Consider the following 24,943-nt stretch of genomic DNA (forward strand, 5'->3'; position numbering starts at 1 on the left):
CTTGATGTTCAACATATAGCAAGTGATCTTTTCAGTGGATTTCTATACTGTTTTCTGATATATTCTGAGCCTGTATCATAGTGAGCAATATTCATTTCAATGATAAAAACTGAGGTCCTACTGTTCAGCCCAAATGATGTACCCTGTGTAAATGTAAATGTTAACTATCTTGAGCCAACGGCAACGCATCTTGGCGTGAAACTAGACTGCTCTGAAACTTGATGCTCATATTATGAGCATCAAGTTTCAGAGCAGTTTCATTAGCTCTGAGGTCAAATCCATCTTTTTTTCTTTTTTTTTTTGGTCTACAGCATCAGTTTGAGATTTTAATTTATACGTAAACTCGACTACAACTTGTCCAAAATGCTGCTGCTCGGCTTTTAACTGACACTAACAAACAGCACATCACCCCAATCTTAAATTCTTTGCATTGGCTGAAGGTTTCTTATCACATTTGTTATTAAATGTCTCCATGGCTCTCAGTATCTGTCAGACCTGCTTCAGCCCTACGACCCTTCTCTTAGGTCGACTCACCAATCTTTACTTGTACCTAAAAGAAAAAGAAGGGGAGGCTAATCTTTTTCTGTTGCTGAGCCAAAGCTCTGCACGCACCTCAGACAAATTGAGTCACTTTCTGTTTTTAAGTCTTCTTTAAAAACTCACATTTTCTCTCTGCCTTAGTAGTATTGCTGACTTTAGGTGTTTTTTTCTGTTGTTGTGCACTTTGGTCGTCTGGGTTGTTTTTTCATGGCAGGGAAGGGGGAAAGTGATATTTCAATGCTTTTATGTGTAATTTTGCAGTATCTTCACATTTTAAACAAGATTATAGAACATTGAATTGTCAAAAAAAAGCTTCCAATTATTGTGATAAGTTTATGTATAATGGCACTGCACTTTATTAGAAGGGCAGCAGTAGAAAAGGAAGGGCATGAGAAACACAAGGTAAATGTAACTCCAGAATGCTGACCATGAGATATACTGTGCTCTATGTTGCAGAAAATTGAAGATAAAGTTTGATGGAGCCTTCATAAATTTTAGAGGCTTTTACTGGAGGCTCTAAGCTGTATCTGCAGTGCATGCCTTTACCTTCCTCAAACCAAGGACACAAGCTCTCAGATTAGCTAATTATAGTACACTAGATACATAAATAATGCATTATTACTTAAATTACTTAATCTTTTGATATAAGACAGATGTGAAAATGATTTGATGATCAAATAAAAATAGAAAAATGAAAGGAAACACAATGTTGTTTGGAATTTGTAGTAGAAAAAGATTCAGTTGTGGTCATCTGGACTATTTCGACTCTCATCCAAGAGTCATTCTAAATGTGTAGTTTATCAACATATAAATAACAACAAATATTGTCCTTTCTTCTTATCTCTTTATATTGGGCCCTTACAGGCTTGTAATTAACGTTGTAGGCTCTGCTGTGGAGAGCCAGATGGTTGCTGATAACGAACAATGCACTTGTCAGGAAGTACTTCCTAAAAAGGAACATAATCAGTGCTTAGCTCCAAGTCTCAAAAGCAGTCCCCTGTGAAAGTGTTCAGAGAACTTCCTCACACTGCACTCCAAACATTACCCTTTGGACTTCTGTTAATAAAAAATACAAATATAGGTATAAGCAAAAAGTGTGGTTGCATCTAATAAGTAAAGTGTAATTATACAGGACTTCCCAGGGCAATGGGAAGGGAATTGTTCTAGTATCATTAAGAATGGCTTAGCTTTTATGCACTGTAAAAATTCACCTTCCCTTTTTACTAAGATACTGCAGCCACTCACTTTTTGTGCTTCTGGATCCACAGCAATTGGTAATTGGTACATAGAACAGAATATGCATTTTTGGTATATTTTTGAACCGTTGGTAGCCTTACCAATGAATTACTATCACTGATTGATTTATAATGTATAATCATAAACAACAATCCCTCAACATTTTCGTTTTGTGTTTGATTATTCTTTTTAGATTAAATTATAGTATAGGGAACAGTGTTTACGAAGTTGAGGGAGCACTGAACATACTTTGTAGCATAATGTTTACTTATATTTATTTATTAATAGTACAATACACGAGGCCCTTCAGGTGAAAATTCACACGTGACGTTTATCCATCTGGTTCATGTTCACATTTGAATTCTGTTAAACAAACTGAACTGACTCGGGACTGGAAAAGGAGTTTTGTTCATAGTTATCTACCGACCTCCTGGTCCCTATTCAGAGTTTTTAACAGTTTTCTGACTTTATATCAAACTTAGTGTTAGCCTGGGATAAAATAGTTATAGCTGGAGACTTTAATATCCACGTGAACATGAGTGATGACGCTCTCAGTAATGCCTTCAGCGCCTTGTTAGACAGCATTGGTTTCACTCAGAATGTAAATAAACCGACTCACACTCACAAGAACACTCTGGATCTTGTCCTAACGTATGGAACAGAGATTAGTGACCTCATTGTCCTCCCTCAAACCCCTATATTGTCAGATCATTTCCTAATTACCTTTCAGTTTATTCTTAAAGATCATCCAGTCCCACAAAATAAAGTTATAATGAAAAGGACAATATCTGAAAAATCTATCTCAAAATTCAAAGAAATAATAGAGCCAATATTCAGTGACATGTCATGTGATCCTGCTGAGAACAGCTTTAGTCCCAGTTTAAGTGATCAATGTGTCGACTTGACCATGAATTCTCTGAAGTCTGCTCTTGACGTTGTAGCGCCGTTAAAACAGAAGGTCATTAGACCAAAGCGCGCCTCCCCATGGTACAACCAAGAACTGCGTTCACATAAACAAAGAGTTAGAAAGTTAGAGGGATTATTTCGTCGCTCTCACACAGAAGAATCCCTAAAAGCATGGAAAAGTTGCCTGCTGTCCTATAAGCAGGCTCTGCGTAAGGCCCAAATCAGATATTATTCAAATCTAATAGAAGTCAACAAAAGTAACACTAAATTCAGAGATAAATTAGATGAAATTACCCCCGCTATTAGCCCTGAACAAGTCCAAGCTGTAAATCTAACGTCCCATATAAATCCACCTGTAAACTTAGAAAGGTTCACAGCTGTTGATCAAGCAGAGATCACTTCAGCCATTATGTCCTCTAAAAGCTCAACTTGTGTCCTAGACCCCATTCCAAGCAGACTCCTCAAAGACATTCTCCCCCTAATTATAGACCCTATTCTTAATATAATAAATACTTCACTCGAAAGTGGCTATGTTCCACAGTCCTTCGAACATGCAGTCATTAAACCTCTTCTGAAAAAGCCTAATCTAGATCCCGACCTATTGGTAAACTACAGACCTATTTCAAATCTTCCCTTCGTCTCTAAAATCCTTGAAAAAGTTGTAGTAAAACAGCTTTGTCGCCACTTGCAGGACAATAACTTATTTGAAGTTTTCCAGTCAGGGTTCAGAGCCCACCACAGCACTGAAACTGCACTAGTTAAAGTCACAAATGATTTGTTATTAGCCGCTGACGATGGACTGGTCTCAATCCTGGTTCTGTTGGACCTCAGCGCAGCGTTTGACACCATTGACCACAACATTCTACTGCAGAGGTTAGAATGTGATGTAGGTGTTGGAGGAACAGCCCTCAGCTGGTTTAAATCCTATTTATCTGATAGGTACCAATTTGTTAATGTAAACAAGAGCTCCTCACCATGCTCTAAAGTAATTTACGGTGTGCCACAGGGTTCGGTACTCGGTCCAATTCTGTTTACTCTTTATATGCTGCCATTAGGCAACATTATCAGAAAGTATGGCATTAACTTCCACTGCTATGCAGACGACACTCAGCTGTATTTATCAATGAAACCTGATCAGAGCGATCAAGTAGACAGACTTAGTGCTTGTGTGAAGGAGATAAAAACCTGGATGACACTTAACTACCTGCTTCTTAACCCTGAAAAAACCGAGGTCATTGTGCTTGTGTTAGTGTAGCCTCCAGTTCTACTGTAAAAAACCTTGGAGTCTTATTTGACCAGGAGCTCTCATTTAAAGCTCATATAAATCAAGCTTGTAAAACAGCCTATTTCCATTTGCGCAACATAGCCAAAATCAGAAGAATCCTGCCTAAAAGCGATGCTGAAAAACTTATCCATGCATTTGTAACGACTAGATTGGACTACTGTAACTCCCTGCTTGCAGCGTGTCCTAAAAGCTCCATAAAAAGCTTTCAACTGGTTCAAAATGCAGCAGCAAGATTACTATCAGGAACAAAAAGAAGAGAGCACATTACGCCAGTGCTGGAGTCTCTTCACTGGCTCCCTGTCGAGTTTAGAATCAAATTTAAAATTCTACTCTTGACCTACAAAGCCATAAATGACATGGCCCCATCCTACCTCAAAGATGCTATAGAACCATATCATCCAAACAGAGCTCTTCGCTCTCAGAATGCCGGCCTTCTGGTGGTCCCAAGAGTCTCTAAAAGTACTGTAGGAGGTAGAGCGTTTAGCTACCAAGCTCCTGTGTTATGGAATCAGCTCCCGAACCATGTTAAATATGCTGACACAGTCTCTTCATTTAAGTCCAGGCTTAAAACGTTCCTCTTCGAAATCGCTTATGGTCAGACTAGTTAGGAACAGAAACATAAACCCACAGCTTTAGCTACGCTGCCCTAGGAGTAACTATGCTGGGGGAAGTATGTCAGCTTGAGCACTATCCTCTTCTTCTGACTACTTATGCTATCAAACAATATTTATTTTTTAATTCCACTTGCAAACTGTTCACCGCCTTCTTTTTCTTTCTCTCACTCCTGAGGACATTCTCGAACCGCGCTGAATGAACTTGTATGAAAACGAGATAAGTCAACCGATTCTGATCCTGCGCCCAAACTGCACATGTGCAGCAGGAAGACTTAGGCTATAGTTGTGTTTCTAATGATTTAGAAAGGCATTTCATTCATCAGTCATTTAATGACATAGTGGGCTGATCTGGAGCGTTCGTCTTCTAGATAGAATAACAATATTTAAAAGATGTTTTTTGTATGTAATTTAGAGTCTATGTGGTCAACAATAATTGTTATCAAGATATATCAATCATTTTATATTGGACTAGTCACAGTAAATCGATCAAAGTAGTGCAGCCCAAATATTATGTACCGTACACATTGCATACAAATTAGTTGATAAAAATAATGTTATTGAACTTGTTAAATTCTTACGGTTATTTAACTGTATTTGATTGATATGTAATACAATAAAATAAACAAGAATTAAACAGTTGCCAAAACACAAACCTTTGTAGACATATTCTCATTCACAGTTTTATTAATAAAATATATATATATATTATTTTTTAAATTAAATCTCCAAACTAAACATTACACATTAAGCATGATTGCATTGATTGAGGTAATACAAGTTTACAACAGTAAATCCACAATATAGAGACATCTCCTCCAGGCCTGATCTCCTGCCCTCCTCCCAGGGTGGTTAGTGTAATTGGACTGTCTGTTTCTTCCCAAAGCTCGTCTTCTGTCCGATTCCCTCCATCACCCCAGTGCTCTCCACTGGTTTCAACTCATTTAACCCGTGTCAAACAGCACGCCCAGAGTCTATACACACATTGGAACAGCCCTTTATTGACGTGGATCCCATTGTTTTCCATTATACATTTGGCAACCACCCACCAATACCTGACAGCTTATTCAATGCATCTCATTAAGAAATTTCAAAATAGTGCCTGACAGGATTTAAAATAGAGTTGCATTTTATTGTTGGTGAATGCATATGATCTTGATGTTCAACATATAGCAAGTGATCTTTTCAGTGGATTTCTATACTGTTTTCTGATATATTCTGAGCCTGTATCATAGTGAGCAATATTCATTTCAATGATAAAAACTGAGGTCCTACTGTTCAGCCCAAATGATGTACCCTGTGTAAATGTAAATGTTAACTATCTTGAGCCAACGGCAACGCATCTTGGCGTGAAACTAGACTGCTCTGAAACTTGATGCTCATATTATGAGCATCAAGTTTCAGAGCAGTTTCATTAGCTCTGAGGTCAAATCCATCTTTTTTTCTTTTTTTTTTTGGTCTACAGCATCAGTTTGAGATTTTAATTTATACGTAAACTCGACTACAGCTTGTCCAAAATGCTGCTGCTCGGCTTTTAACTGACACTAACAAACAGCACATCACCCCAATCTTAAATTCTTTGCATTGGCTGAAGGTTTCTTATCACATTTGTTATTAAATGTCTCCATGGCTCTCAGTATCTGTCAGACCTGCTTCAGCCCTACGACCCTTCTCTTAGGTCGACTCACCAATCTTTACTTGTACCTAAAAGAAAAAGAAGGGGAGGCTAATCTTTTTCTGTTGCTGAGCCAAAGCTCTGCACGCACCTCAGACAAATTGAGTCACTTTCTGTTTTTAAGTCTTCTTTAAAAACTCACCTTTTCTCTCTGCCTTAGTAGTATTGCTTGTGTGAAGGAGATAAAAACCTGGATGACACTTAACTACCTGCTTCTTAACCCTGAAAAAACCGAGGTCATTGTGCTTGGCCCTAAGCATCTACGAGACTCTCTATCTGAGCAGATAGTCACACTGGACAATGTCAGTGTAGCCTCCAGTTCTACTGTAAGAAACCTTGGAGTCTTATTTGACCGGGAGCTCTCATTTAAAGCTCATATAAATCAAGCTTGTAAAACAGCCTATTTCCATTTGCGCAACATAGCCAAAATCAGAAGAATCCTGCCTAAAAGCGATGCTGAAAAACTTATCCATGCATTTGTAACGACTAGATTAGACTACTGTAACTCCCTGCTTGCAGCGTGTCCTAAAAGCTCCATAAAAAGCTTTCAACTGGTTCAAAATGCAGCAGCAAGATTACTATCAGGAACAAAAAGAAGAGAGCACATTACGCCAGTGCTGGAGTCTCTTCACTGGCTCCCCGTCGAGTTTAGAATCAAATTTAAAATTCTACTCTTGACCTACAAAGCCATAAATGACATGGCCCCATCCTACCTCAAAGATCCTATAGAACCATATCATCCAAACAGAGCTCTTCGCTCTCAGAATGCCGGCCTTCTGGTGGTCCCAAGAGTCTCTAAAAGTACTGTAGGAGGTAGAGCGTTTAGCTACCAAGCTCCTGTGTTATGGAATCAGCTCCCGACCCATGTTAAATATGCTGACACAGTCTCTTCATTTAAGTCCAGGCTTAAAACGTTCCTCTTCGAAATCGCTTATGGTCAGACTAGTTAGGAACAGAAACATAAACCCACAGCTTTAGCTACGCTGCCCTAGGAGTAACTATGCTGGGGGAAGTATGTCAGCTTGAGCACTATCCTCTTCTTCTGACTACTTATGCTATCAAACAATATTTATTTTTTAATTCCACTTGCAAACTGTTCACCGCCTTCTTTTTCTTTCTCTCACTCCTGAGGACCTGTGGACCCAGATGTCCCTCTCCTGGTGAAGTGGTCCCTGCCCTTTGTGGACGGTCCCTCATCTGCCTGAGGAGTGGGTCCAGCTCGCCTCCGACGGTCCCTCATCTGCCTGAAGAGTGGGTCCAGTTCGACTCAGACGGTCCCTCATCTGCCTGAAGAGTGGGTCCAGTTCGCCTCAGTCGGTCCCTCATCTGCCTGAAGAGTGGGTCCAGCTCGCCTCCGACGGTCCCTCATCTGCCTGAAGAGTGGGTCCAGCTCGACTCAGACGGTCCCTCATCTGCCTGAAGAGTGGGTCCAGCTCGACTCAGACGGTCCCTCATCTGCCTGAAGAGTGGGTCCAGCTCGACTCAGACGGTCCCTCATCTGCCTGAAGAGTGGGTCCAGTTCGACTCAGACGGTCCCTCATCTGCCTGAAGAGTGGGTCCAGCTCCAGTCTCCCTCGTGTCCGTCTGTCCGTCTGTGAGAGTCGGATCTCTCCTTCACTGGAACTCCTCCAGGTTTCTACGCTTTTTTCCCAAAGTGTTTTTTTTTTGTAGTTTTTCCTGGCCGAGAAGGAGAGTCTAAGGACAGAGGACCCTGGGACATCGTCCCTCGCCACCACAGACATTGTCTGACTCCCTCGCCACCACAGACATTGTCTGACTTCATCGCCACCACAGACATTGTTGATTCATTTCTCCCTGTGGCGCTCAGAGGCAACTGTTGTTGTGATTTTGGGCCTTACAAAAATAAATTGTGTACCACTCGCTAGCATTTTGGATAGAAACAAGAAGAAATTACAGTAGATTTTCATAAATGCCCACAAGTTTTATAGAGCTATCATTTATTTTACACTATGTTTAGTTATAGGCAGGGCATTCTCTCTTCTCCTTCTTAAAACCACTCCACTACTACTCCAATATTTGGAGTAAACATGTACGAACTGATCATTAAGGAGGAAAGCCATGAGGAAAACTAGTCAAACACTGTCTGGGGGGGAAAACATAGCATTTGCCGTGGGTCGCGAGTGAATTTGTTGCGGTTGTATTTAATTATAAGTTTTGATTAAAACTTTTCTCGTTCTTTTAAAAGTCTGTAACTTTGTCATTTCTTTTACCTCAGAAAGACTGGATTCTAGTGTACAGTCTGTTCTGTTAGAATATAGCTGCAGAAAGCTGCATTACTGGAGCATAACAATTGCACTGATATCGGTGCAATTTTTATATTACTGGGCCTATATAGCAGTGCAGATCTCATTTTGTAATTTTGAAACTGATGTGCATGAAAATGCTGGCAAATTGGGTTTTATTTAAGCAGAAGCTGGAGATGAAGTTTGTTTAAAGCAGTGTCTACACATCCAAATGCTGCTGTAGTAGGCACAGACTGATAGCCAAGCCCTGGGTTTACTTACTCTTTTAGTCAGAGTTCCACTTATAAATGAGACCCTTGGCCTGTAACTTGGCCTGATGGCATCACTTGCTTATCTCCATAGAGACAGATAATGCCACGTTTGACAGGGACATTTCAATCAAAGCAATGACATCTACCAGAACTTCCGTCAGGTAACTTTGTTTGACGTTTACTACCACAGGTGCATTTTTTATTATTTTATGGCTCAATTTTCACAAACAAAGCGTACTTAGCCAGAAGCGGACCAACCAGACTTCACTTCAACCGGATCTAGTATTGTCTAAAATAACCACAATATGAATTGGTAATTTGATTTTTAGGTAAGCTTTATCTTATAGAGTCTTAGTATTTATTTTGTCTTTTTGTCTTGTGTTTACACTTTCAATCTGAGGCATAAAATTTAGACCACAGACCACAAATTGCATCAATAACAGAGTCAACATAGCAAATATGATAGGAAAATTGCAGTTATTGTGGGATGTTTACAGTTTGCGACATTTCATTTCAAAACTAGTCCTAAGAAGGAACAGTGCAGCAGCATAATGCAACAAATATGCTTTTGGGGCCTAAATTGGTAAGATTACTGATTTAAATACTAGACATTGTATACTCTGGCCTTCATGCACCATTGCAACTCCCAAAACACAAAGCAGGCAGAAAAATATTCTGCTCGACTCATCATTTATTAAAAGTTTGCCGTTTGCAGTTTTACCAATGTTAGCAAAGGTTCTCCTGAGTCTTTGCACCCATGGTCAGAGCTGAAATTTGAACTCCCAACCTGGCAAAACTTAAGTGTAGCTAATGATGTAGGAGTGGTGTTATGTTCAGAAGTACATGAGGTGAGCCCTGTATTAGTTTAAATCCTCTCTCAGAGCTTAATAAGTTCTCAGATAACACAGTGGTCTCAATTAAAGTCTGCCTGCTTCCTGATTAAGAAGAAAGGGAGAAGTGGAGTGGACCCAAACTCAATCTTCATATATGAGATTAAAGCAAAGGAGTAATCACATTCAGAAAAAAAGTAAGATGGAAAGAGACAAAAGAGGGTTACTATTCTATACATTAAAAGAACTTAAACAATCACATTTCTATAAATAATTAAATATAATAAGACATGATGCTTTTGATGATGAGATGAGTTATGACAGTCATAGCTCATTATTTTACATTTTTACATCTTTAACACAATACATCACTGAGCGTCACCATAACAAAAGGTCATTTTAACATGGTTAAAAGCTCGCAAAAATAGATTTTATTTAGTTTGATTGTTTAATTTATTTTAGACAGGGACAGAGCACAATATAAATTAACCTTATCAGGAGAGATGCACAGTACGAGGTTATAGCTCAAGTGCTAATTTCCACCTGTAGTGCATAATGTTCACTTTTCCCTTAAATAAAGTTGAGTTCTTCGTCCACAATGTACTATAGCATACAAATAATTTATGAGCTATTAATTATAACAAACAATTGTATTTACCATAATATGAAACAACTGATGCATCAAGCTGTAAACCATTGATTCTCCAAGCACCAGTCTTCCGAGGACAATGAGCTAACAGCGTCTGTTAACTGTTTTATAAAAGTCATGGGACTCGCTGACATTATGTAACCATGAGCTCATTAGAAGAAGTGGGACTCTTCATGTGAAACTGCCGCATAAAATGCCCACAGAGAAGCACCTCATTATCTTTGCATGATAATAACGCTTTCACAACACAGTCTGAATCTCTTGTTTGCAAAACACACAGCATCCATTCCACGACACTATTTTTGCAGCGACACGACAAGTTCAAAATTGCTAACGGCCAAAATACAGCTTGACGCATCAACAACTGGCCACATGCTAGTTGTGATTTTCTTTTTGCTCTAGTTCTGTCCAACTATTCACCGAAAGGGAAAGCCCAAGTGTGCCGTCGCTAAAAGCTAGCGCTCCCAATATGGCATGAATAATGGATAGAGATTTCCCCCATCTCTTCCATCTCCATGTGACTTCAAAGGCGCTTCTGCTAGTCCATGCATAAAGCAACACAAGGCACAACTCCAAGGCTAATGCAGCTAACACGCTAACGCTAACTCCAGGGGCTGGGCCGCGGCTGAAACTTGGTGAGCCGTGCAAAATATCCTGCAGTGGATTGAGATGTCAGCTCGTGATGTGATGAAGGATTGGCCTAGTATTCTGATAAGGCACCAGCAAACCACCCCCACAGCAAGTGCAACCCGCAATTGAAAATCAGAAGTTGTCCCGAGGGAAGTCTGGGTGGATTTATAGATGTTGAGTGAAGCTAACGACTAGACCAACGCTTGTTCAGTGCATAGGGTCAGCTGTCCTAAGGAATTACATACACTTACTATACCAACTATTGGAGGGTCAAGCTCATGTTTTCTGTGAATTATGCATTTGAATAATTATTTGAGTGTCTAGTGCAAGTTCAACATAACTGCAGAGAAAAAAAAAGTATGACTATTTGGAAAAATGTGCACAAAGAAGCGCTTTGTGCCTTTGAGGACGGGAAAGAAGTCTGTGCTTTTCTTTGACTTGATTTAACAACAGTTTGATTTCTCGGTTTGTTCCTGTTTCTGTGACCAATCAGATTAAAATATCTGTCATGGCGTTACTCCTTTTCTCAACGGGTTTCTGTTTACAGATTGATATTGTGTAGAACTCAATTCAGAGTGATACACATATTTTTTCTAACTGAGTCCAGATGACTACAACTGAAGCTTTTTCTACAATGGAACACGCCTGGACGAATGAGGGATTACACCGACATATTTATCTGGCGTGACACCTCTGTAGCAAAATAAGAAATAATACTTAACAAATCAGTTTCACAACAGCTGCAACAGAAACATATTTTTGCAAGCACTTAATCATGGCCGATGTAACATTTAAAATTGTATTTTAACTTATATATATAAAAATATACATAAAAATACAATATCCATAAGTGTTAAATCTAGTTACTTCAGGACATCAAACTGGTGCATGTTCAAAGTTTTCAGCATGGTTTTACAAAACTGAGAATATCTTAATTATTATTTATTTCAAACTAACCCCCTAGACACAAAATTAACCCTGCTTCTCAAAAATTCTCATAACTTATCATTGTGCTAAATAGATTAAATAGCCCTACTTCAACGGCCATTACACAAATTAGTATCCTATTTAAATGACAATGACTGTATTTCTAACTAACATCTGGTCATTAGAAACATGAACAGAGCCTTTGCTACAAACACACACTTTAAAAAATAGATTTTAAGTCTGTTTGTTGAAACTTGGGGCTGCTGTTGCTTTGCTTCTCCTCTGCACATGCTCAGTAAGGTCAGAACCTGCAAACATCCTTGATTCCCACACAGGTTTATTCAGTGTGACTTGAGCATAGATCCATGTGTTTGAGGCTGTGTGGTCCTCAGAGCGCGTGTGCAGGCCTATAAAAGAAGCTGCTTTCCACTCTGGTTCTGAAAGCACATGTTAGAGAGCGGAGCATGAACACGGTCACAGATTGCGCCGCTGTGGTAAAAGCAGAACCATGCTTCCCGCGCAGTAATGCCCAGCGGCGTGAAGCAGCCACTAAAAGACACCGTGACTTCAGCCAAGCTTCAGCAGCAGAACTGAGGGGGAAACGGGCCTATTTGGATATATCTTAAAACTATTTATATTTTGTTGTGACACACGGTAATTATAGATTTTATTGGCTAATCACTGATTTCCTTGATTGCCCTGACCGCATGCCACTGCTTATAACTGATAAACATTAAACCACTTTTAATGTATTAGTCTGAAACAGCAGTAATGATGAGAGTTTGCTATAAATGTCATTTATTTTTAGAGTCAAGGTCATTGCTTTTTAAGACTCTTTTTTGGTTTGTTCATGAATACATGCACTGGTACAATGGAGAACATAATTTGTCTGCAAATATATGAGTCTCTTTGAGTGCTCTCCTCCTCCTCTCAACTCCCTCTGCAACTCTTGTCCTCTCACTCTGACTCTCTTCTTTGCTCAGCTGCAGAGTGGGCAGGTCAGTGTTACCTGTCTGCCGGCGGACAACGCAGAACTGGCGCTTCACTGAGTTAAATGAGGTGCTGGCGTTTCAATCAGAAGACGCACTCGTGTCATTGTGGATCGCTTCCACCATGGGTCCACCCCACAAACAGACTGCTTTCTATGCTGACTCGTACAGCTGCATTAATATTTCACATTTACCACAAAACGGAGGCGATATTAATGCACACGCAACATATTCTTCAGATGGGGCAGGCTTTATATCGCCATATGAGCGGTCAGTTAGCGGCGTAAGTTTGAAGACTCGGATAAACCCTGAGGGAGGTGATGAGTGCAGAGGGGGGCAGAAAGGTGGAGGGGCAGAGGTACGTCATGAGAGAAGGCCACAAAGAAAGAGAGCATATTCAGGCAGTGGCCAAAGCTGTGCTTCGTCCTAAACCTGCAGCAAATATGTGTGAGTTCAGGGCACAGAGACTGTTCCACTCCTCCAGTCCTCCACTGCTCTCTCGCATGTAGCTTTGAGATTAACCTTTCGCTGGTGCTGGGTGTTTTGTTTGTTGTTAAAACACGGCTGCCTTATTTCCCAAAAAAATCTTGAGCTACCTTAGCCAATTCTCTGCGCCCCCTCAGACGCTCTGGATTATACAATGATTACTAATTTATTTTCATGTCAGTTATACATATATTCGTCAGGTTGTGCAGGTTACTGAATGTGCCCAGTCATTTGGCTGTTTGCCTGATTGGTGCAGCAAAACAACTGCCCCTGCTATCTACAAAGGAAGCAGCTCTCAGCATGGGAAGCTTACAGCGAATTTCAATGTTTTTGTTCAGGCTTAAGTGAGTCTGAGCTGGTATACATTGGCTTCAAAGCATAAAGACACTGTTTTTTTTTTCTGGCTTGCTTCTCTTTGTCCTTTAACGTTTGCTCTGTATTGTATATCCGCAAAATGTTGTCTTTCAATTCAATTCGACATTTTATAGGTCTCTTTTCATTTTATCAATCAACATTTTGTCTATCAGAAAGAGAAACCAGTGTAACCTGTCTTCTGTATTAAAGACGGAGTCAGATGGACTCGGGGGCTCCTTTCCTGTGCCTGCCTGAAAGTATGTGTGTGTATTTGGATGTTATTTTACAAGTGACTTCAGATACTGGTACTGTTGTTGAGTTTCTTTTTCCTTTCTCTTGTTCCACAACTACAATTACTCTATTGTGTGTGTGTTATTTTTGATGTTATGTTAACTGTTGTTGGTGAAATCATTGTAACTTTACACTCCTCTCCACATCAGTCCGGGTTGCTTTAAATGTGGTCCATACTGTTATTATTTTGTATTTTATAACTGTTTGAGGCTGAATACTGGGGTTCATTGGATCATCAAAACCATGATTTACCCTAGAACAGAAATAAGACCTGTACCATTTGACCCCCCTTTAAGCTTCTAATTTTTGTCTTCATAACTTTGATTTATTCCGATAACTTTGATTGAGTGTCTGCGTGATGACGTCACGCAGACACTATATGTTCTTGTATTGTGAGTGATGTCACAATTTTTTTTAAATTATTATTATTATATTTTCCATTTAGCCAGTTTCAACTCCTTAACGCTTCAACTGATTTCAACAAGTTATAACTCATTATGATCGCTTTCGCAGTAGTACGTGTGCTATTACGTTTGACATTTGAAAAACTCATTTAAAATGGGGAAAAAGTATTAGTACTTTTTCCTCATTTTAAATGAATTTGGGCATTGAGTGTCTGCGGGATTCTTTAGACTTTATTCTTTAGGCTTTCTTCTTTAGGCTTTATTCTTTAGGCTTTATTCTTTAGAATTTTGTGACAGAGCCAGTCGAGCGAGAGAGAGAGAGAGAGAGAGAGAGAGAGAGAGAGAGAGAGAGAGAGAGAGAGAGAGAGAGAGAGGGAGAGGGAGGAATGGAAAATATAATAATAATAATAAAAAAAATGTGACATCACTCACAATACAAGAACATATAGTGTCTGCGTGACGTCATCACGCGCAGACACTATATGTTCTTGTATGGTGGAGAGGGAGGGAGAGAGAGGGAAGGAGGGAGGGAGTGAGAGAGAGGGGGGGAGAGGGGGGGAGAGAGGGAGAGAGAGGGAGAGAGAGGGAGGAATGGAAAATATAATAATAATAATAAAACATCTGTGACATCACTCACAATACAAGAACATATAGTTGTCTGCGTGACGTCATCACGCGCAGACACTATATGTTCTTGTATTGTGGAGAGGGAGGGAGAGGGAGAGAGGGAGGGAGAGAGGGAGGGACAGAGAGAGAGGGAGGGAGAGAGGGAGAGAGAGGGAGAGAGGGAGAGAGGGAGAGGGGGGGAGGGAGAGACGCAGACACTCCAGCAATGGCTTCAGCCATTGCAGATTTTCTAGTTTATTCTGATATTCTGATATTTATGTCAGTTTAAATCCAGTTCAATTACTATTCTGAAAGTGATTTGTTAAATAGGCTGCTAACTATAACCCATGCATCCAGAATTAAGTGAAGTAAGTGGAGTGTAGAAGACTATTAGCACACCTCTCTCAGGTCATTGGGGAGAGGGAACCGTATGAGCTCTTTTTCCCGATTGCTGCAGCAATTTGATGATAAGAAGTGAGAGTGGGACGGATCAGTGATTTACCCGGCGTAGCCTCTTATAGCTATTGGCAGGCCTGTCTACCCTGCAATATAGGTCTATTGAAATGAGTCATGTAAATGGTGATGCATTTATGCCAATTATGTATTATTGGCATAGATTTTTGAGTGTGTAATAAATGTGTAATAATTGGGCTTTGAAAATCTCAAACCCACACTGCCTGTCCAAAAAACAGTTGCCACTTTGTTTCAACTAAGCTTGGGGTGCCCAAACTTTTTTCACAGAGGGTCACATTTTTAAACTTATGTCCAAAACTTTGAAAGTGGGGAACGAATCCGCCTTGGTTCGTCTTGAGAAAGGCGTTATAATTATATCCTCGACCAAATCGATATCTTTTCCTCCTTCCACATTGTGGGTTGAAATAACACCTTGATAGAACACAGATTAATTTGTCTGTCCAATTCAGCTTCCTCGTTCTGCGGTTCTGCATAGCCCCGCCCATAGGACCTGCTTATCAATATTGGCGATCCAATCAAAAGACGTGCACGTGATGCACCTGCTAGATGGTTCCTGTGTAACAAGCAGCAGACGTACAATAGCCAACTCTGAAGCTGATTGGTTGACACATCCTTCTATTTCCATTCACTTTAAGTTACAAGCACCCTCACTGTTGAGGTCTGAAGGCCTGAGGGCAGATTTTAGATCCCTGGCAACACATGATGGCTGAATATGATTGGATAAAAGATCTGACATAAAGACCAGCCCTCCAAATCTCAACCTGGGGCTGAAGCAGCGCAAGCAAGAGGGAAGCCATGAAATGAAGAGTAAAACTCTTACTCTGAAGAATAATGTAATAAATATTTGTGGGGAAATATATATATATTTTAATTATATTCTGATTATGTTTAGGCTAGCAGAGAAGGCCTTGCTGGCCCTGACGGCCCACCACTGCTAAGCAGTGAAAAGAGTCATTTCTCACAAGCCTTGTGCTGATAAGCACTAATTGTTCATTATCTTGTCAAATAGGACATGTTTGTCACACTCACCTCATTAAATGGAGCCACATCCTCACAATTCTCTGCCACACGACTGTAGAAGGACAGGCCTGGAAAATACAAAAAGCTTTTAGTGTCAGCCTGTCAGTGTGCACTCTCCATCACATTTATAAAAAAGAGTTAGTATTATTATTATTATTATTATTAGAACACACCATGAAATACATTAAAGGAGGCATTCCGAATTCTGAATTTGTAGAGACATTTACTTTTATTGTTTTTTGTCATTCTAGGTAAGCATTGGAAATCAGGAAATGTCATCTGTCAATTACTTTCACCTTGACAAATGCCATGCTGCTAATTTGTTTTTTCAAAATGATTCACTCCCCACTGTTTTGACCATCTAGGATAGCCTGGCACACTATTTATATTGATGTTGTGAGGCTGTTTCTAATGGAAGTAATTTACTACCATGGTGCTAACGGCCACAATTCTTGAAAACAAGCCAATTGCTTCATAGTAATGTTGAGACATACTGTCAACTGATCAATTCTATATGGCAGTTTGCTCTCTTATGCAGCTGGACTGATAAATACAAATGGTCCCTCGTGAACAATAATAGAAACATAGTTGTCATGTTAACCTGTGACTCATTGTCCATTCTCCAGGTTGTTTACCATCATGTGCCCAGAGCAGACGGAACAGTCTCCTGCTTAAAATATAAATTAATATAACATTAAACTGATCATTAATATTGGTTGTAGATGCCACATAGTTTGCCCTTGTGGCCGAGAAACTACGACATCCTAAAGACATAGTGAACTTTATAACTATACATGATTTAAAGAAGAAAATGGTTAAACAACTATTTTAAAATCTATTACTTTGATTTTTTTTTTTTTTTAATTTAAGGTATAAACAATTATCTAGTAACCTTGTAACTTTTTTTCAAAATACAACTTTGAGTAGGCTTAAGATGAGGGAAGACTGTTATAACCAGGCTGTCTAGTTTTAGTAATGAATGCATGTGATTAATTTTGCATGTTGATGTTGTATAGTGTATGTTTTGCATGAGTTACTCTACTATTCAACTCATTTATATGGGCTTGGGACTGTCCCCCTTTATACCTTTCTGAAAACAAAGAATTCAACAAGGAACCCTCTTTCTCACATTGTCTCAACCTTCTCCCACAGCTCTTTAACTATCAACCAATCACAGCCTGCTATCACTTTACCATGCTCAAACCAGTCATATAAATGCACCCTCTCTCCACTCTCCACTAGTACATGTTTTAGCTGCATACCACAAACCTCTTCTATGATCTCCACCACAGCAACAGAACAATCAGCCTCTCCATCGTTCCATCGTGTCCTCTCCACCAACTCCAGGGTCTAGAACCCAGAGTGTACATTTCCCCAAACAATTCCATCATTCTTCAACTTCATCAAAACACTGGTATAATTCCTTGGTATTACGTAATATATATATATATATATATATATATATATATATATATATATATATATATATATATATATATATATATATATATATATATATATATATATATATAGATGTGAGTGCATACTAATGATCATCACTGTGAAACTCATCACTACAGTAATAAATATCTCTCATCATCAGAAAAAACGGACATTAGGAAGTTACAATCCATTTGGGTGCCCTAAGTAGAAATGCTCACTGGTGCCCCTAAAACCCCAACCTATGTAAAGCGTGTTAAAAATATGTGAGGTTTGATGTCTGACTATTTCTGTTATTTTATGCATAATAAAACATTTAATTGTGTAAATACTGCATAAATCACAATCCCAAATGTGGACTTCCACCAAGAAGCTCTCAACAGAAATAATTACATTTTCTGTATTCTGATGCATGTTAGATGCAATATTATTAGCAACCCATTACAGTCCCTAGATGTTCTTGCTCCGCCCCTGCTCCAGTGTCACTCAAAGCCCTTCTCTTGTTCTTCTTCAGAACAAATCGTGCCTCTAGAAAACACTACATGCGGCAAACTATTGACTATCAAAACTGTTCTCAGCTGTGTCTGTTTAAAGTGTGGCTTGTAGCTGACCCTGCGCATCTCAAACTTGCTATGAAGAAAAAGGCCATACAAGTCCTAGTTTGAATTGATTAAGAACTAAAGGCAGACTATGCCTACTTTAGGGTCACTGTTTAATTGCAAAAGGAACAGTGAAGCTGCACACAGCCTATTTGTTGTTGTTTTAAGAGTAAAATGTAGCACATCCTCTGACAGTGCACTAACTGAACTGCAGTTCTGACCTGTAGTTGTTCTTCTGCACTGTATCATAAACTCACCTCTATGACTTTGAGTTGACTGTACAGTTCACCAAATGACCAATATTACTGACGAATGTGTCTATTCTTGCTAACAGTTATCATACAACTAAAGCAACACAGCTAACGCACAGCTAAAGCACAGCTTTTTCTGAACCAAATAATACTAAAGTAATATTTTCCAGTGCAGCCCCACAGTAAGCATGGGCTGTCCCACTGAAGCGTGTTATTGCCTGAGCTCACCTGGAAGCTCTCTCAATGAAATGTGCGGTTTCCATTGTCCCATTCATTTGCTTTGTTAACTCTGTGACACTAGTGTACATAAAGCGCACCTGTAACTACATTAGACTGCTTTCTGTAAATATGAATATATCAGTGGCGTGCGGTCAAGGCAATCAAGGCAATCACTGATTGGCCAATAAAATCTCAAATTACTGTGTCACAGCTATGTATAAATTGTTCTAAAATATATCCATATATTTCCCCCTCACTTCTGCTGCTAAAACTTGGCTTTTAGTGGCCGCTATAGGATGCTGGGCATTACTGCGTTCTGCTTTTACCACAGCTGCTCAGTCTGTTAGAGAGCGGAGCATGAACGGGCCATTTTCAGAGGCCCGTTCATGCTCCCCTCTCTAACATGAGCTTTTAGAAACAGAGCAGAAAGCAGCTTCTTTTAGAGGGCTGCACATGCGCTCTGAGAACCACACAGCCTCAAACCCATGGATCTATGCTCAAGCCACGCTGAATAAATCTGTGTGGGAATCAAGGATGTTTGCAGGTTTAGTCCTACTGAGCATGTGCAGAGGAGAAGTGAAGCAACAGCAACCCCAAGTTTCAATAAACTGACTTAAAACTATCTTTTAGAGACAAGTCTGTGTTTGTAGCTAAGGCTCTGTTCATGTTTCCAATGACTAGATGTTAGTTAGAAATACAGGCAGTCATTTAACAACATAGAAGGCTAATTTGTGTAATGAATTGGTCGATGAAGTCAGATTATGTATCTATTTGTCAGACTTTACAACAAACACTGTTAGCCCTGAACACGTGTATACTGTCATACCCATGTGGAATACTGACATAATCATGTGTAATACTGATTTAATCATGTGCAATACTGTCATATTCATACGCAATACTGTCATATTCATGTGCAATACTCTGACATAATGTCAATCATATTGGTGCAATATTCTCCGTCCATATAACTGCTGTAAAGAGTGTTACTTTTGTTACTATCATTATTTTTATATATTTTTTACTTTTTATTAAGAATATAAGTGTTTTTTTATAAGAGTTTTTTTTTTTTAAGGCTTTCTATAAGTTATCGGTTCTTTTAATCTAGTATCTACTTGCGTTGCAACACTGAAATTTCCCCATTGTGTGGACAAATAAAGGCGTATCTTATATTTTTTAATGTATATTATTGCATGTTGATATGATATGAGAGTTTAGCTTAGTGAGTTAAGCATTTGCCCTTCATGAGGGGGACATGGGTTTGAATCCCACCCTCGCATTTTTTTATTTTTCACTTTTCTATAATACACTAAATATTTATGAACACCCGTCTGCTTGCCAATCCATAAAAGTCATAGCACGCTACTGGAATATGGAATATAGGGACTATATTCCATATTCAACATACTTAATGCAAATATTATAAAATCTTATTTTCTCTAAATCCATTTGAAGGCATCTCATATAGCTTTGAAATTTACGAACATAAATATTTTGAAAACATTCCAATCATATAACAATGTCATGTTTAAAGATGTGAAGAGACAAAAGTCATTGTAAGTTAGATTTCCATTTTGAGATTTTGTGCAGAATCAGTGTTAATTATTCATCCTTTAAACATGTAGGACAGTCATGTTATATTGTACCAGAAACTATCAAGACTTTATTCCACTGGTATTATAACGCTACATAATTCAAATCACTGTGAACTTGTTTCCGATATAACCTATACCCATAAAACATGAGCTGCAATTAATAAATGGAACAAAGAAACACAAAGTATGAGCAATTTGATATTTGTTAGCAATCGATATAATAATCATTCGACCCAATACAGCCTAATGTTCATACGTCCATATTGTTCCTCCCGTCCTTTATTATCATCAGGCCTATAAGTTGTGCTCAAGATATGTATTAACATTTAAAGATTCTATAGTTGCATTAGCATTGAGATGGAGGAGTTTTAATTCTATAGTAAAATTTGACTTTGCATTCAGTCTTGACCTGATTTATGATTAACATATTTGAAATTACTGCATTACTACATAGTAGTAAAATAAAGTACTTTTTATCATTCAATCTCACAAGGATGATTGTTGTCTCTTCTAAAGACTTTACAGTTTTATTATGTAAGATTATGGTATTAAGCTTATTAAACCAGGCCATGTTAAGGGTCTGAATTGTGAAGATGTGGCCAAAAATCCAAACCCAAAATCTGGTTCCTAATTTTTCTCATTCTCACAGAGTTCTTTCATTAATTGCAAATCATCCATTGAGTTTAATTGGCTCCTGCCCTCCAGCTGAGATCAATCACCACATTCTATAACGTGAAGGCAACCTACAGTTTATTCAATTTTGTGCTTTTCATTTCCAATCTTACTGGTAATTTAATATTAATAATCCTCTTAATTTAATTCCCCTGCTGTGTCTTCCCCATAATCTAAAGCACAACAAAATCTTAGTGAAGCTGCAGCTCTTCCAAATCAAAGAGACAATATTCCACCAACATTATTCAAAACAGTGCTCTGGCTCAGATGTGGGCTTTGAGCAGAGGCGCATGCGAAGCTTATGTAAGTGGAGTTTTCATCGGGTTTGCCTTGATGTCAACATTGGTAATAAAAGCTCATTTGAAAACGGGTTGAATAAAGGGCTGGCAGGAGGAAGCTTGTGTTGGAGGCAGGCGGACAATAGAGGGATGACTTGAAAGGGCTAAACACATGAAGTGAAGTGAATGCCCTCCAGATGTGCTGCTTTTTACATGAGTTTAAAAAGATATATACAGTACAGTGCAGTCTACAAGTGCAGTGAGATGTGAGCATGAAATCAGTCTCAGATTTATTTATGTTTCTTTTTAAAATTTTAAAATTAATATAAATAAAACAAAAAATAACACAGAAGAGAGCGCGAAAAGGGCACTGGAAAAGACAATAAACATCCAACAAAAAGGATACAACACAAACTGTTTGACATATTAGACCAAAGTCTTTCACTTCTCTATTTTTCTATGTTCAAATTAAATCCGAATGTCAGTTTCAATTTGTCTAATTTGTCAGTCTTTGGTGGTTGGTGTGGCTCTAGTCATCCATCTCCTTGTGATGGCCTTCTTTCCTGTGGCCAAAAGCATGGTCCAAAGGTATCCGTTTATTTTGTCCATGGCAGGAATTTTTGAAGCCCAAAATGATGTCCTAAAATCAAGTAGGATGGCAAAGTCAAGCACCTCTTCAGGTGGGTGGGGAGTCCTTGTCTCAAGTGGAGGAGTTCAAGTATCTCGGGGTCTTGTTCACGAGTGAGGGAAGTATGGACCGTGAGATCGACAGGCGGATCAGACTGTTGTGGTGAAGAAGGAGCTGAGTCGAAAGACAAAGCTCTCGATTTACCGGTCAGTTTACGTTCCTGCCCTCACCTATGGTCATGAGCTATGGGTAATAACCGTAAGGACAAGATCGCGGATACAAGCGGTCAAAATGAGTTTCCTCTACCGGGTGGCTGGGTGCTCCCTTAGAGATAGGATGAGGAGCTCAGTCACACGGGAGGAGCTTGGAGTAGAGCCGCTGCTCCTCCATGTCGAGAGGAGCCTGCTGAGGTGGCTCGGGCATCTGTTCCGGGCATGTCCCACCGGGAAGAGGCCCGGGGAAGACCCAGGACACACTGGAGGGACTATGTCTCTCGACTGGCCTGGGAACGCCTCGGGATCCCCCCGGAGGAGTTGGAGGAAGTGTCTGGGAGGGCGAAGTCTGGAAGTCCCTGCTTAGACCCGGCCCCGGAGAAGCAGAAGAAGATGGATGTATGGAATGTCAAGAACAGTCTGCAGTGCTTTGTTCATTTCCGTCCAATATTTGAGTGTCGGGACAGTCCCAAAACACAAGCCAGTTCACTGTTTTGGCTCTGGCACGACAGACATGGGTCTACTTTCATCACACCATAATACGTGATGGTAGAAACTAGGTTCAACATTTGGCTAACTTGTTTTATCACATTAGTTTCGCTGATGTCCGTGCGTACTCATGGAGGGAGGTTTTGTCTATGGGAGTTTTTGTTTATAGGAGATCTTCTACTGAGAGTGTTTTTCAAACTTCCTATAAGTTATCTGTTCTTTTCCTCTGTATCTACCTCTGTATCTACCTCTGTATCTACCTGCGTTGCATCAATGAAATTTCCCCATGTGGGACAATAAAGGAATATCTTATCTTAACTCGTAAACGGTGCGTGTCCAGCGTAAGCAGGGCTTTCTGTTTGTCTGTGACTCGCAGCTTGAGCTGAATGTAGACATGCCCCTCATAGTGATGTGATCTACGTTTAACAAATAAATAACTAATCATACTAAAATTGTGTTATGCCTTTTGATATAAGACAGAAGAAATAAAACGTGGAACACACATTTGCTTTCTGTGTAAAAAATGGGGGCATACAAGACCGTGTTTTGACTTTTATAATTGCTCACCTCAGTTTTCTGTCAGCGCACCCAAGTTAAGTTAAGCCCTGCTCATACTGCATCAACAGGTAAATGACATTCTTTATAGTATATTAAAAAGAATAGCTGTAAAATAAAATGTCTTTGCACTAAAAACACCCAAGTAAACCAAATCACTATAAATACCTACAAAATGACACTCAGAAACACTTTGGTGCACCAAAGTTTCATGTAAGCTAGTTAAATTTCAGTCTAAAGTTCTGATAATGGCAGTTGGATGGTGTCAGAGGAGCGCTTATCAAAAGGCTTTGTGTGAATATTTGATGATGGGACTGGAGTCAATCTTGTTATATGCGTGTCCATATGCTGCAGGCTACAATTCCCTCTGAACCGCGTGAATCTTTAGTACAGCTAAGATAACAAAGGGGATTTATCATTTATACCAACGTAGTCAGGAAATCTCATTTAAACCAGGACTTTTGCGCAAGACATTGTTTTTATTTGATTGCCTTTTATTGCAGTCCTGAACCGTTACGCCGAGTTACAGCTGGAGTTGTCTTACTGAGGAGGCCTCTCTTTGATTTTGTTGGAAGCTGGGGATTTCTGATTGGCCGTGTCCGCTCCAGACAGGAAGTCCAGTTAAAAGCATTGTGATGACACATGGAAATGGACTGAGGTTGAACCACACAAATCAGACTGGCCTTCAGTGATGGAGAATACTTGGAGAAATTGTAAAGTAAGCTAAGCATATTTAGGTTAACTAAGGTCAACTTATTTAACATGCTCATTATTTCCCCCTGACATTCCTCCAACTCATGGATTTCTTAGTCTAACTCATGGTGTATAACATAAAATGTTATATGGTTGGAAAATAAATGTATGCGTCTTATGTGTATCCAGCTGCTGGTACAACTGAAGAGTGAAGCAGTCAGACTAAATATTATGCTATTACTAATGTAAAAAACGTGGATAGCTGCATTTAGGGAAGGATATCTGAGCTCTCAAATTTCTAAAGACAATAATATTAAATGACCAAAACAGTGTTGTTATATTATCAATGAATATATTTATTCATCTGCATTTCTAGCTTTTTCCTTAACTGAGCTTGTCAATTCTGATTTTGCAGTCAATGAGTCAATACAAGAATAAACAACTACTTTAACCTATTTCACAACCCCATGATTATCACATAAAATGTTTAACACATAAAACATCTCTATGCATTTCCTCCCAATAGTGTAAAATGCTTGGGCCATTCTTATTTTTACTTGGAATGAGGGTAACTATGAGTGATATTCCTCAAGATGTGACCAAAATCATTTTGAAAGATGAAAACTATAGCTCTTAAAGCCAACTATCAATGCTCATAATTGTTCATTTAGGTTTGACTCAGAGATACGTTAACATCTTAGCTTACAAATCATGCTTAGAAGTGCACAGCCGTTCCTCTGCCCTGATTTTGTCATTTCATTTGCAGCCTTGTGCTCTTCTTGCTGCTTGAAATGGGTCTGCAGTGGGATACAGTAGAGCATGAACACCGGTGGGGCATTTGAAATAAGCAGTCAAAGATCCAGCTCCAGCCCTGACACGTGCAG

The 24,943-nt window shown here is 39.3% G+C and overlaps 1 protein-coding gene across 1 annotated transcript in view; it reads right to left on the reverse strand.

The window, feature by feature from the left end:
* Positions 1-24,943, reverse strand: part of otofa (otoferlin a) — a 130,800-nt gene that overhangs the window by 103,965 nt on the left and 1,892 nt on the right. The window contains exon 2 of the mRNA XM_072446413.1: positions 16,438-16,496. Within this exon, the coding sequence (XP_072302514.1) occupies positions 16,438-16,496 (59 nt within the window). The remainder of the gene's footprint in view (positions 1-16,437; positions 16,497-24,943) is intronic.

This window comes from Eucyclogobius newberryi, unplaced genomic scaffold, assembly GCF_026437365.1.
Source record: "Eucyclogobius newberryi isolate DKJ021-1_F unplaced genomic scaffold, fEucNew1.0.hap1 SCAF_1, whole genome shotgun sequence".
NCBI lineage: Eukaryota > Metazoa > Chordata > Actinopteri > Gobiiformes > Gobiidae > Eucyclogobius > Eucyclogobius newberryi.